General features: G+C 37.9%; 1 protein-coding gene across 5 annotated transcripts in view; it reads right to left on the bottom strand.

Moving 5' to 3' along the window:
- Positions 1-15640, bottom strand: part of dlg5a (discs, large homolog 5a (Drosophila)) — a 159136-nt gene that overhangs the window by 40429 nt on the left and 103067 nt on the right. For 4 of the 5 annotated variants that reach the window (XM_069885456.1, XM_069885457.1, XM_069885458.1 and 1 more), the window contains 4 exons: positions 14832-14935; positions 7841-7933; positions 2779-3795; positions 1636-1816 (listed from right to left, as the gene is read on the bottom strand). In XM_069885456.1, coding sequence (XP_069741557.1) covers positions 1636-1816; positions 2779-3795; positions 7841-7933; positions 14832-14935 — 1395 coding nt within the window. The remainder of the gene's footprint in view (positions 1-1635; positions 1817-2778; positions 3796-7840; positions 7934-14831; positions 14936-15640) is intronic. The other variant, XM_069885460.1, reaches the window with a different exon arrangement.

The raw sequence follows: 15640 nt of genomic DNA, 5'->3' as shown, positions 1-15640 counted from the left end.
GCATCCTTGTACTTACAAGATAAGAGAGACATTGATGGATTGAGAGGCAGGAAGCTAGCAGGGAAAGGATAGCAACAGTTTTAGTCATTGGACAAGTAATGATATGATGATGTTCTAAGCATGTATCCAAGGGTATAAAAAATCACCATTTTGCTGATAACGGCAGAATGCATTCTCCGACTAACATGTTTAGTCGCAAGTGTTACAATCCGGTAATAAAGAACAAAGAACCCTGATTTCGACTCAGCCTGGTGTTTGTCTCACTCATTCATGAACAAAGCAGACCTAACAATGCTGATGTCATTTTTCCCATGGACACCTGCAGAAGAGTGCATATTTTGCAGCAATTCCCCAGCAAGGCATCTGTCAAGACAACTTAACTCACTTTTGATCAGGCCAAGAACAGCAGTTCCATTCATTTGATGGAGAGGGACTTTTCGAAGAATCAAGGAAATTTATTTAAAGTATATTAACTTTAGGTTATTTCATTTAAACAAGCGGATCTTTTTTAAAATTCCTTAAGTTTTGTTGAACATTTCAAATAAAGGACAGAGCCTGCTGTACAAGATCTCACTTGGCACTTCTGCAGGCAGGCTGAGTTCCCACTACCTCCTCCCTCCCAACCAAGTGCAAGATTCATTCCTGGAAGCCCCCATCATCACACAGGGCCATACAATGAAGGACAGAGTGGATATCCAGGTTTCAGCAGCCTCAGGAGATCAGCACTGGGCGAGTACAGTAAAATCCCCGTTATCCAGAATTCAAGCAACGGGCAGCCTCCAGCATCCGGAAAAATTGGTGGACCTTGCCATGAATTCACCAACCCACAATTTCAAGATATAACTCATGAATGAAAAGGACTGGAGAATAAAACAGTAAAGCAAAATCTTGTTAACTAAATCAGGACACACTAGAAAGATTCAGGTAAAGTATAATTTGTGAAAAGAAAAACAAGACTCAGTTTCAGGTTAATGGCCTAACAGTTTCTAACTCCATAAATACTCATCAGCTAACTAACATTTTATTGCAAAATTATCTGGCATCTAACAATTCCCATAGGTGCTGGATACTGGGAGTTATACTGTACCAATATTTTTCCAAATTGTATTTAATTTAAAAAAAAATTAGACACACAGCACTGTAACAGGGCCAATTCAGCCCTATGAAATTGTGCCGCCCAATTTACAACCCATTAACCTTCACCCCACTACGTTTTTTTGAAGGGTGGGAGGAAACCAGAGCTCCTGGAGAAAACCCATGCAGACACAGGAAGAACGTACAACCCTTTACATTCAGCACAGGATTCGAACAAGGTTTGGTCCTGATCGCTGGCGCTGTAAAGGCATTGCACTAATCACTATGCCAACCAAGCTGTCCTATGTCAGAGGCAAGTGTGGAAGCTCACACTGATTCCAAAACCCCCGTCAATACTTCAGCTGAATCCTAACCAATGATTCACATAACCTTAGCTTTGGATAACTCCTTTGCTTTTATTTCTCTGTTCAAAATGTAAGACAACTTTTCTAATTCCAACAATGAAATGGAAATCAGTGGTTCAAGATGTTGAAAATAAATAATTGCAGAGTTTCTTAACAAAGTTACAAATATTTCAGACTTATTTTTTTGTGAACTAACCTGATGTCCGACAATTAAGCGTTGTTGACAGAGAGCCACTGCTTTGCCTCTGTGAGCGTTTTGGCGTGTAACGGTGCCATTCCTGTGGCTCCATCGATAAACGTTCTTCACTTGTATTATATCTGGATATCGTGAAGCTGGATTCATGACTCTCATAGTGTGAATGAGAGCCAATACTTTCCTGTGAACATAAACAATCCCTTCAAATCATCAGGCAGGTCAACAGACCACTCCTGAAAAGGCAAAGGTATTTCTACATTATTTCCTGAACTTGCCTTCCATACTTTTTAAGCGGCTTGTAATTATTTTTTTTTTGTTTTCCAGTTTGCATTTCAGAGTGCCACACTTTTATCTTATTAAAAAAGACCCCCCTTTGTGTCTATATATACTACTTCTCTACAGCTCTGCAAGAAGAGTTGAGCTGAATTATGCTTCAAATTTCCTTCCAAGTCCCTTGTTCCAAAAACATCAAAGTCTCACTCTGACATAACAGAGTAAATCAAATAAACAAACCCAGTTTGGAAGGATAAAGGGCAAATACCTTAACACTATTTTTTGTTATTTTTTTTATCCCCCCACACATATCTCGGCATTCTGTCCGTTCATAAGGCAACTAACAACGGTCTTATCAGAGATCCGCTGGACCGAGCTTCATAAGGAGGACCGACACTCATCAAGAAATCAGACTTCAAGTTAGAATGCAGCCATCAGGGCATTTCAGTTGTCTGCTTCAACAAGTAGATAAGCCTTACCATTAACTTACCTGATGGAATGTCAACTATCTGCGTAAGATTTAAGAATCTCATGACCAGTAACTGTCCAACTTATAATTATTTTAATAAAATGTTATCAATAATTTATCAGTAATATCAATCACTCCTGCTTTTTTCGGTAATCAATATTCTCTCATAAGGTGAGGGCTCAATATTTATTAGCAGCTGTCAATGGACAGAAATATTACCTTCACTTTTTTTCCCCCCCTTTTTCCAATCCTACCACTAAAAAATGGTTTCAATTTGACTTGGATAAGCCTTTAAAGTGACAATAAAGTCATTTAAATATGCAACTATTCTCATGCTTGCAGGATTAATACCATCACAATGAATAAAGCAAGGACAGAAATTTATGTCATTTACAAATTACCTGAGGGGATAGTCCAGAAATAGTCAAAGGAGCGAGTTTGCTTGGCCTTAAGGCAGGGGCAGATTTTGGTCGACGCCTGTTCACAGGTTCTACCTCCTCAACTCGCGGATTACCTTCTTCAGAGCCAGTCCTTGAAGATATTAAAGCACTCCCTTCGAGGTATTGTGTGGGCTGATAATGGCCAGCATTTCTATCGCGAGCTTCTTGTGTGGTGTCCTGTTTTATTCCAATGGGTGATTGAGGCCCAGCGGGACTGGTTGGTGGTGACCCACTATTCGCTGCAGAATTTGAAGCAGAGCTGATTTGCGGTTTGTGTTTAAATTTAAAGGAATCACTCCTCTTAGGAGGAGTGGGGGGCGTGGAGCCAGGCTCACTCTTTGAGGACTGCGAAGAATGGGGCTGCTTTTCTGTTGGGGAGAGATGGTCCATCTTTGGAGGAGTCTGTGGCCTTTTGAAAGTATCTGGATCAAAGACAGTCTTCCTCTGTTTTGGCATTTTAAATATGGAGAGTTTCCCAGGTTCAGGAGAAACGGCCACCATTGATTTTGGCCAGGTGCCACCATTGTGTTTCGGACTGTGCCCCTTATCAACATCAGCAGCTCCAACCACACAATCTGCAACCGTCGTGTCAAAGGTGAAGCAACTTTTCTCATGCTCTGCAATCCCATAGCCTCTATCAGAAAACATCTCAGAGTTGAGGGAACCAACTTTAAGGTCTGAATAATTGCAACAAGTGTGTTCAGCAGTCCTGTATGCATTAGGCTGCATAGAATGGCTGGAAAATTGCTTGTGTTCACAATAAGACCCATCTTTGTGACCAGCTTTATCAATTTTGTTGTCAAGTATGTTTGAATCTGTAATAAAAATGTCCGTCTGTGTGGAGCTATTGTGTTTCAAGTTTCGCGAATTGGGAACCTGTACTTCCGGCTCCTGAATCCTACAGTTCCCAGATTTCTCAGCCTCCTTTAGTGTTTCAAGTATATTCTGCCCACTCCAAGATGAACTTTGAGGAACCACCTTTAAATAGGGACAAAATATTAATAAAAGTCCTTAATTTTTATCATGCTGTGATGCTCAACCAAGACCTGTTTTTAAAATATTGTGAGAAAATTTTCTCTCAGGAGTTGAACATGCAGGTTGAATATATCTGTAATTCATAAAATGTTGCTATGAAAACAAATAATGCAATCGTAAACATTTTGTACATGTAAAACATTCAAGTTTTTTTTCCTCATTTTTGGAACAAGCTCAATTGCACCTCCCCTCACCATCCCCGTCGATAGTGGGCATAAATTGTGTAAAATTATATCTGATAGGAAAGGTGGGATGAGCAGAGTTTTCATTTAATTACTCGGATACCCGGCATTGCCAAGGAAATGAAACACTGGGGCTTGGCGTGGTTCCTCAGTTTTTTGCTGCCTGCTCCTTGTTTGTCTGGAGGCCTGAGCATGGAGACGAGCTGCTGTTCAGTTTCCTGCTGCCTGCTCCTTGCCTGTCTGGAAACATCCACAGTGAGGGGAGACTGATGTTCCTCTGCTGTCTCTCGCTTTCTCCTTTGTCTAACGGGCTTCTGCCAATGTTGCTTTGCTTTTTTGGGCCCAAAATGAACTGAATTTGGCCACTTGTTCTTCCTCTGAGTGTACATTGATGCACAGCACTGTGACTAATTGAGGTGTCCCTGGTATGAGTTCAATTTTTTTTTTGAAATTTTGAACTTCATATGAACTTAAAGGTTAAATTCAATGTGGTCATGACATTCAGCATCAAATGTTACCCCGAGTGAACCTCACTGGACATTTCTAGAGTGCTCCATACTGATTTGCATGGAGAACCGACAAACAGACATGCACAAATATATATAAATTTTTTTTATGAAAAGCGATTAAATTAAGAAAAATATTCTTATCCTGAAGGACTAGATAAAGCATCCACTTTTTAAAACATTGAGTACATGTTTTGGATTTGTCTTCTTTGTCCAAGGCAGTTTCAAAGATTTGCTTTATAATGGGTTTGAAAACAGTAATGACAGAGAATTCAGGAAACCACACTTTATCAGGTTCCAACTAAAGGACTGAACAACTGGGGCTACCAAAAACAGCCTTTGCACCTAATACACATCATACTTTTGCAGTTGCGCGGTGGCAATTCAAAATAATCATAGATTACTCGGTGTAAATATTTGCATGTCCCAGAGCAGACAGAGAAAGTGGTGGGGATTACACTTAGAAACAACAAACTGCAGGTTCCACAAACACAAGTAAAAATACAATAGATTTTTAGAGAATTACTGACAGACTTACAATGATCTTTCCAACTTTTGTTTTTGATGAAAAAAATCCATAATGAATATTCAATTCTTATTTAATGATTCCGAGTTTGAGATGGGTGCATCAACTGTTCACAACATAATTTTGTCATCATTTCAATTTCCTCACTCCGTTGTTCAGCTACCTCTAACACATACTTCCTCTGTTTTTCACTTTCCTCTGCCTCATACTTCCTCTGTTTTTCAGACTCTTCTCTGCGATTTTCAGTTTGGTCTGCCTCATATTGTTGTCTCGGCAACTCAAAATTCCATTTCTCTCTTTCCTCTTCCACCCTCCATTTTTCTCTTTCTTCTTCCATCCTCCATTTTTCCAACTCCAATTGCAATTCAAAAGATCTATCCTCTGGAAAACTATTTAAATTTTGCTCCACAAATTTTCCCTCACCTATATACTTCACTATAATCCTCTATATTTGTATTTTCCTCATCCAATGCTAGACTTCAGTCAGCTTTAATGCCTTAGGAATAGCCATCAGTTCCTCTTTTCTCTTGTCCTGCAGGTGATGGTTGTGACAAAAATGTACAAACATCCATTGCTGCTATTTTTCTACACACACAAGCTTTAAATTAGCTTGAAAAAAAAAATCAATTAACTAATATATCAAAAATGTTACGAGCCCAGAGGATCCCAAAACCTAGCAGCAATAGATATTCACCAAGACAAATGGTTACTTAATCAAAGGTTGCTTTGAATTATCTTTAAACGTGAAAACAGAATCACACTTTAACTTATCACTATTGACTTAACTAATCTAACTTAATCCCCTTCTAATTCTAAGCGCACAAGTATGTAATGTGTGTGTAAGTTCAGAAAAGTTCTTTGGTTCACAGTCCAATCTCACTTCTCTTTCCTCTACTTTCACTGGTTGCAGGCAATTCTTATACTGTGCACAGAATTTAACATTTATAAAGTTCACCAGGCTTTGGTGCTTGAAAGGTAAATGGTTACCACTCAGGAAGGTTCTTGTCGGTTTTCAGAGAGAGAGAGAGATTTGTTGTTTCAGGACAGCCACAACTGATTTATTTCCATCAGCCACTTCAGTGTCTTGCCGAAGAAACTCGCCCCCTCAGGATTCTCCAGATGATAATCTCTTTCTTTCAGGTCACCACAGAGTTCCTTCTTCTTTCTCTTATTCCAAGTGAAACATTAAACAGCCAGTCCTCTCCTCTTGCAAGAGGACCACAAGGGCTTTGACAAGGCTGAACTAAGAACTCACAACCTGCCTTCCAAATGGGGTTTTCCACAAGCTTGCCGGCTTGTCCTGTTCTAGTCCCAGCTGCTGTTGCTGGCTGTAACACTATAGAACTGATCTGTGTGTGTGTGTGTGTGTGTGTGTCTCTCTCTCTCTCACTGAGAGAAAGCCTTTTTGGCTCTCTCTGCTTGCAAAACCACATGACCCTCCTGCAACAGCAAGTTTCCTTCTAGACAGTCTGCGGCTCCGACGAGTTCTTTCATCTGTTGCTTTTTTTTGTAAACAACAATCCATTAGTGAAATCTCCTGGGCACTCTCCAAAGCTTTCGCAAAGACTCTGGGGCCAACTTGTCAAGCATGAGCAGAGCTCCAGTATTTTAAATAAGATCTGTTTTAAAGTGTTTGTATGTGACCTACAATAAAAAACCTGCCCCAATCTATCTCCCGAAAACATATCTATAATCTGTCACAATTGAAACGTAAGATTATAAAGGGCTTACATTTTATGCCCACAAAACAAGGACATATATAAAACACTCTGTTAATAAATGTATAGAATGAGACTCGGACACACAGACCATTTTCCATACCTTGGGACCCACCTCTCAATAAAGGTAGACAACGATGAAGTCACTATAGTTTTCAAAGTGGCAGCAGGGACTTTGGTTATTGAAAAATAAAGGATGTTTGAAAATCAAGACATCAAACCCAGCACAAAGTCCACGGTCAACTGAGCAGCAGTGATCCACGATGTCTGAAGGCATGAGCTGCAGACAAACTGCAAATGCACTTCAAAAATGTGGGAGGTTTCATCTCCAACACTGTCTCCACAATACCCTCTTACTCCATCGACAGGATAAGTGCATTAAAGTCACCATTTTGCAGGTCCTAATGGAGGACCTACTTTCATTCAGTCAATTCCACAAAATCAAATGCATGCTATTCAGAGTTTTATCACAGCAAGAGAAGTCTTTATTATCCTCACCAGTACTGGAGAAATCCTGGCCCATGAGAGCTCAAAATAAAAGAGGAGAATTCGGGATGACACTGAAACTGCTGATCCATTTCAATGGGAATACATAGCAGGCCAACATGAACAGTAAATCCCTCTTCTGATCACATCCAACACCCCCTGCCCAACATAACCCTTGTCAGCCACCCTGAGGCTTACGGAACTGGATGGAAGCAAATTACCTTTCATCTTGAGGGCCTGCCTGAGATGATATAATATCATGCAATTATCCCGTAAATATATTACGATACATTGTCTTCCAAGATTGGTTTTACATTTTTAGAAATCTCCACATAAAAAGAGAATAGCCTAGTTTTAGCCTCCAGAGAAATCATGTATGTGCATACATTTATTGTCCCCTCTTGAATTTACATGAAGTTATTCCAAGCATCCTTTTGCTCCCTTTGAGTATTTGATTCTGTGTAGTCCTAATGATAATTCTGCTTGCTTTAGGTCACCCTCCTATCACTTGAACAAACTGAGCAGTCTGATGCTTTTGCATGGAACTGAAATATTTCAAGTGAATCATACCTTCATCAGTGAAAGACTGACAGAATCCCTGCAGTTTCGTAACAAGGCTTCACATTCTGTCAGCGACTTGTTTTCTAGTGCAATACCATTTATCTGTGAAAGAAGAAAACTAATTTATGAACATATAGTAAATAAGTTTTATGTCCAAAGACGTTACTTCTGCAGTTTCCAAAATCTTGTTAGGCTGATAAATAATAATTATTGCATTTTTTATAATAATGAGCTGATATCCGTCTGTCTTAACTAGACCACGATTTCGAGGAGTCACGTGATGGAGTAGTGGCCGGACGGTGAACTCCAGCCCTCTCCAGAAAAGTCGGGAAAAACAAGAGAAAATACAAAGGCACAGAAATACAAGTTAAAGAAAAGTGAGTATAAAGGTGGAAAGAAGATGGAGACAAAAGGAGAAAAATCAAAATCAACGGAAAGAAGAGAGGAAGAGAAGACAACGGAGGAAAAAGGTGAAGGCCTTACCTGTCCGAAGAGGCCCGCTGTGGAGAGAAGACCCCACTACCTCAGGTCGGTAGAAAGAGAACTACAACAATGGCTCACAGAGCCGAGTAAAAGTGCGCAACCGCGCATGCGCGATGCGCATGAAAAAAAACACACCGACGGGAGGGGGGACCAGCTGGGGAGTCGATCTCCACAGCCGGCAACGACAGCTGCAGAACACCTGCAGCAAGAAGAGACCACAGAAGACAATGGAAACAAGAAAGAAGAGGAGGAAAGGGCAGCAAAGAAACAACAGATGGTCAACCCAGAGGAAGAAGAAGAGGAAGAGGAAGAGTACAGGGAAATAGAAGAAGAAAAGAAAGGCAAGGTAAAGGAGGTACTTGCTCTTGTTAGAGGATACATGGAGTCATTTAAAGAATGGCAAACACAGGAATTCAATGATTTAAGAAGAAGAATAAACAACACAGAAAAGAAAATAAATAAAATGGATATGACCTTAACAGAAATGGGGAAAAAAATGGACAAGATGGAAGAACGGGCAATAGCAGCAGAAATGGAGGTAGAAGACTTAAAAAAGAAATTGGAGGAATCTAATAAAAAAACTAAAGAGACACAAGAATTACTAGCCCAAAAAATAGATATAATGGAAAATTATAACAGAAGAAATAACATAAAGATAGTGGGCCTTAAGGAAGATGTAGAAGGCAAGAATATGAGGGAGTTTATAAAAGAATGGATCCCTAAGGCCCTAGGATGTCCAGAACTACAGCAAGAAATGGAAATAGAAAGGGCACATAGAGCATTGGCCCCTAAACCACAACCACAACAAAAACCAAGATCTATTGTAGTAAAATTCCTAAGATATACTACAAGAGAAAAGGTACTGGAGAAGACAATGGAAAAAGTAAGAGAGGGCAACAAACCACTGGAGTATAAAGGGCAAAAAATCTTCATTTATCCAGATATAAGCTTTGAACTCCTAAAGAAGAGAAAAGAGTTCAATGCAGCAAAAGCGATTTTATGGAAGAAAGGATATAAATTTACACTGAAGCATCCTGCGGTATTGAAAATATTTATTCCAGGACAACAAAACAGACTATTCTCGGATCCAGAAGAAGCACGAAAATTTGCAGAACAATTACAAAAATAGACTGAGGGATGAAGACGGGTAATGAGAGCAAAAATTATCACGATTGATATGTATGTGGGTAAAGACAAAAATAGACTGAGGGATGAAGACGGGTAAGGAGGGTAAAAATGACCACGATTGATATGTATGCGGGTAAAGAGGTATAAGAGTGAATAGAGACAATGGGCATATGTGAAAGTATCTGTAATTAGAGGAAAACATAGAGAGTATAGACAAGAATTAATAAGGGAAGGTAATGGAATAGAGAGAATAAGGAGGGAACTAAAAGAGTGACCTTTGTGACATATAAAAAACGAAATCTTTTCTGGGGGGGGCTGGGTGGGGGGAAAAGAGCGGTCACTGCAAAATCAGTTGACGCTTGCGAGTGGATTCGCAAATCCAAATGGAGAGGGGAGATGTGGTTGTCCGACAAGGGATAAAGGGCAACTCAGGAGGGGAAGGGGAGATTGGGAATAAAGAAGATAGAAATAGGAGAATAAGGAAAATGTTGGATGTTGTAGGAATGTTGTCTGGTAAAGAGTTGAAAATAAGAAAACAGAAATGGAAAAGGAGGAAAGGTAATGATGGAAAAACGGAAAGAGAAGATAAACAAAATATAAAATGGCTACGCTGAACTATATGACTCTAAATATTAATGGAATACATAACCAAATTAAAAGGAAGAAACTACTAAATTTACTGAAAAAGGAAAAAATAGATATAGCATTTGTCCAAGAAACACATTTAACTGAATTGGAGCACAAGAAATTAAAGAGAGATTGGGTAGGACATGTAACAGCAGCATCGTATAATTCAAAAGCAAGAGGAGTGGCTATATTAATTAGCAAAAATGTGCCATTTAAAATAGAAGAGGAAATAATAGATCCAGCAGGGAGATATGTTATGATAAAATGTCAGATATATTCAGAGCTTTGGAATCTACTTAATATATATTCACCTAACGAAGAAGATCAAAAGTTTATGCAAGATATCTTTTTGAAGGTAGCTAATACGCAAGGGAACATACTAATAGGAGGGGATTTCAATCTGAATTTGGATCCAAATATGGATAAAACGGGGAAAAAAATTAACAGGAAGAACAAAGTAACCAAATTTATAATTAAATCAATGCAAGAAATGAAACTTGTGGACATATGGAGGAAACAAAACCCAAAAGAAAAGGAATACTCATACTACTCGACTAGACATAAAACATACTCAAGGATAGACCTATTCCTGTTATCAGCCCACATACAAGGGAGAGTTAGGAAAACGGAATATAAAGCTAGACTATTATCGGACCACTCACCCCTGTTATTGGCAATAGAGCTAGAAGACATCCCTCCAAGAATGTATAGATGGAGATTAAACCCCATGCTACTTAAAAGACAGGATTTTAGAGAATTTATTGAAAAACAATTAAAAATGTACTTTGAAGTAAATACGGAATCAGTGGAAGATAAGTTTATACTATGGGACGCAATGAAAGCATTCATTAGAGGGCAAATAATAAGTTATGCAACCAAGATGAAGAAGGACTATAATCAGGAAACAGAGCAGTTGGAAAGGGAAATAATAAACATAGAAAAAAAATTAGCAATAAAGGAAGATACAACCAAAAGAAGAGAATTGGCGGATAAAAAAATAAAATATGAAACATTACAAACATATAAGGTGGAGAAGAATATAATGAAGACAAAACAGAAATATTATGAACTAGGGGAAAAAAACACACAAAATCCTAGCATGGCAGCTTAAGACAGAGCAAACTAAGAAAATGGTATTGGCAACAAGGAAAAAAGACAAACAAATTACATATAATCCAAAAGAAATTAAGGAAAACTTCAGAGAATTCTATGAACAATTATACCGAACCGAAAACGAAGGGAAAGAAGGGAAAATAGATGAATTTTTGACTAAAATTGAACTACCAAAACTACAAATAGAGGAACAAAATAAATTAACAGAACCATTTGGAACAGTAGAAATACAAGAGATAATAAAAAATTTACCAAATAATAAGACACCAGGAGAGGATGGACTCCCAATAGAATTCTACAAAACATTTAAAGACCTAATAATACCGCCCCTCCTGGATGTAATCAACCAGATTGAAGAGACACAAAACTTACCAGATTCATGTAAAACAGCAATAATTACAGTGATACTAAAACAAGGGAAAGATCCACTCTCACCAGCGTCATATAGACCAATATCTCTGCTAAACACAGATTATAAGATAATAGCTAAACTATTAGCGAACAGATTAGCAGAACAGGTACCGAAAATGGTAAATTTAGACCAAACTGGATTTATCAAAAAAAGACGCACAACAGACAATATTTGTAAATTTATTAACTTAATTCATGCAGTAGAAGGAAATAAAGCACCGGCAGTAGCAGTTGCTTTAGACGCAGAGAAGGCCTTCGACAGAGTAGAATGGAATTACTTGTTCAAAGTATTGCAAAAATTCAGTTTACCGGAGAAGTATATTAATTGGATTAAAGCATTATATAAGGGACCGTTAGCGAAAGTGACAGTAAATGGACATGTATCAAAGCAATTTAACTTAAGCAGGTCAACGCGGCAGGGATGCCCACTATCACCATTATTGTTTGCGCTAGCTATAGAACCACTAGCAGAATCGATAAGAAGAGATAATAATATAAAAGGAATAAAAATAAAAGACAGGGAATATAAAATCAGTCTGTTTGCGGATGATGTGATAGTGTACTTAACAGAACCAGAACTATCAATAAAAGAACTATATAAGAAATTGAAGGAATATGGAGAAGTGTCGGGATACAAGATAAACGTAAATAAAAGTGAAGCAATGCCTATGAATAACGCGGATTTCTCAAAAATTAAGGAGGAATCCCCATTCAGATGGCAAACGCAGGCAATAAGATACCTAGGTGTGCAAATAAACAAAAATCTAGGCCAATTATATAAACTCAATTACAATCCACTAATGAAAAAACTACAGGACGATTTAGAGCATTGGAAAGAGCTACCACTAACACTGATAGGAAGGATAAACTGTATTAAAATGAACATTTTTCCAAGGATACTATACTTATTTCAGGCATTGCCAATACAACTGACAGAAAAATTCTTCAAAGAGTTAAAGAAAATAATAAGGAGATTTTTATGGAGAGGGGGGAAACCGAGGATAGCACTAGACAAATTAACAGAATGGTATAAACAAGGAGGCTTACAATTGCCAAACTTCAAAAATTATTATAGAGCCGCACAATTAAGGTACCTATCAGATTTTTATCAAACAAGGGAAAAACCAGACTGGACGAGACTAGAATTAGATAAAATAGGGGAAAAGATACCTGAACACATATTATATAAATGGGACGAAAAATTGGTACAACATAGAACTTCTCCAGTATTACACCATCTCCTCAATATATGGAAGAAGATTCATGTAGAAAGAAATAAAATAAATTACCAAATACCAAAACTAATATTGACGCAAAATAAGCTACTCCCTTTTACAATAGACAACCTTGCCTTTAGAAAATGGGAAAAAAAAGGGATTAAAAGAATAGAAAATTGTTATTCAGGAAGTAGATTCTTATCCTTTGAACAAATGAGAGATAAGTACAATATAACGGGAGATACAGCGCTGGCATATTACCAACTGAGATCCTACTTGAAAGATAAATTAGGAAGCAACTTGAGTTTACCAGAGGGAAGTAACCTTGAATATGTGATTACAGATACAATGTTAATCAAAAGATTTATAAAAAATATGTATATTAAACTGCAAGAAAAGGAAAATGAGGAAACAAATGGTAAAACTAAACAAAAATGGGAACAAGATTTAAATATAAAGATAAAAAAGGAAACATGGGAGAAGTTATGCTCTGGAACGATGAGAAATACAATAAATACGAGGCTGCGTATGATACAATATAATTGGTTACACAGACTATACATTACACCGCAAAAGTTAAATAAATGGGACCCAACAGTATCTGATAGATGTTTTCGATGTAAAAAAGAAAGGGGAACAACAATTCATGCAATCTGGACATGTGAGAGAGTAGAAAAATTTTGGGATGATCTCAATCAGATATTAAATAAAATAACAGAAAACAATATACCAAAGAATCCAGAGATCTTTCTCCTAAGTAACATAAAAAATAAAGAATTTGGAATTGACTTGGAGGATGCACAAAAAAGATTTGTTAAGATAGCCCTAGCTGTAGCAAAAAAATGTATTATGTCAACCTGGAAATTGGAAGATAATTTGAAAATACAACAATGGTATATAGAAATGAATAAATGTATTCCATTAGAAAAAATAACATATAGTTTAAGAAATAATATTGAAATATTCGAACAAGTATGGGAGCCTTACATTAAATACAATAGCGAAAACCTACCGGGAACAAACATTACCTAAGTTGATGGAAGGAGAAGAAAAGAAAAGAATGGACTCAGTAGAATTTCTGGTGTATTTTTGTTGAATGACAACATTGTCTAACTGAATTAATGCAACCTAGATTGTATAACTAAAATGGATGAGAGGGGGGGGGATGGGGGGGTGGCTTGGGAGGAGGGAGGGGGGAGGGAGAAAAAGTCACTGTAAATGTGTGGAAAAGAAAAAGTGTATATCATGGCTATTGTGATTTATGGTGTGAAAAATAATAAAAAAAAAAATAAAAAAAAAAAAAACACTAGACCACGATTTCTTTGTCTATTTTCATTGTTCAGACTTCTGGTTATGCTTTTCCAAAGACTTTTCAATAACTTTTATATCAATCCCCAAAAGGTTTTTCTACCACAGAGCAGAGATACTAACCTCAACATTACCAAATATAATGCCATATCATCAATTTCCCCCTAGCTTCAGAATATGAAGGACCTCTCAAAGCCCTTCCATTTTCGATGCATATCTTCAGTGTGATCTGCACATATACATAGAGGACGACAGTCTTATTAATGATTAAGTAGTTGGAGCCCAGCATTACAGGCAGGTATGAGAACGCTTTAAAAACATTTAGATAGGTAGATGAACAGGAAATGTTCAGAGGAATGTGGGCCAAATGCAGGCAAAGAGAATTAGTGTAGATTGACAGTATGGTGGTCAGCAAGGACAAATGGGGAAGAAGAACCGGTTTCCATTCCAAAAAGTTCCATGAATCTATGAAGGTGCAGCTGGACTGCTGAGGCAAATGGACTAATTCTACCCCAATCTATTGCTCAACGTGTCAACCTGCCTTATGCCAATTTAAAGGAACATCTGACATTTATGTTGCTTCCCTCAGCAGCATTGCTGAGATTGGAAATGCTGCAAAATTAAAAAACACACATGCCCCCTCCTCGTCCTCCCATGACAATCAATGCAGAGCTGACATGTGGTTCACAGAAATGTAAATTCAGACTACTAACTGTAATGAGTCTGTCTCCCACTGTTAAGGATCCTTCTCTGGCAGCAGAGCTGCCAGGGGAAACAGTAGCTACATATACTCCTGTCTCCAAGCTGATTCCAATGTCTGTGAAGAGAAAAAAATATATACTATTAGCCCAGGCTAAACATTTTTCATTCAAACATCAAAATAAACCTTTATGCATTAAATGCTGCCATATATTGCTCAGTTTCACTTATCAAGGGCAGCTAAATGTTTATGTGTATCAAAAATCTTAACCATCACCTTTTGTAGACCATTTGATATACTATGTATGTCGGCATACAAGACAATATTTCAATCTTAAAAATGTCACCCCAAAACCTAGGGTCGTTTTATACACCAAGTGAAAATCTTAACCTTAACAACGAAGCCTCATTGCTCCCCTGTGGGGTCCATCCTCCCAGTCCGACTGCCATTGTCTTTGGACAGGCTTTAAACAGCCTCTTAAAGGAGTTTATCTTAAAATATGCTGATAAAATTTAAACCCTACTGGGTAATTTGCTTTTAAAGTTATGACAGCATCATTCCACTGGTCAGTAGTAAGTGCCAGACTTCGTGTAGTCTTATATAGCTAGTGTTGGTCAAAGCCTACAATTTAGGTGGAAATTCAGATGTTTATCTTATAGATGAGTCGACTTATAGACCAGCATATACGGTAATACCATGTCCCTTAACTTCTTCAGATGCACCATTGAAAGCATCCTTGCTGGATGATTAACAGCGTGGTATAGGAGCTGCTCCGTCCAGGCTCAGAAGTTGCAGAAGACGATGAATGCAGCTCCGAACACC

This window comes from Narcine bancroftii, chromosome 6, assembly GCF_036971445.1.
Source record: "Narcine bancroftii isolate sNarBan1 chromosome 6, sNarBan1.hap1, whole genome shotgun sequence".
Classification (NCBI taxonomy): domain Eukaryota; kingdom Metazoa; phylum Chordata; class Chondrichthyes; order Torpediniformes; family Narcinidae; genus Narcine; species Narcine bancroftii.
Note: the sequence above shows the minus strand (reverse complement) of the source record. Positions and strands in the feature narration are given on the sequence as shown.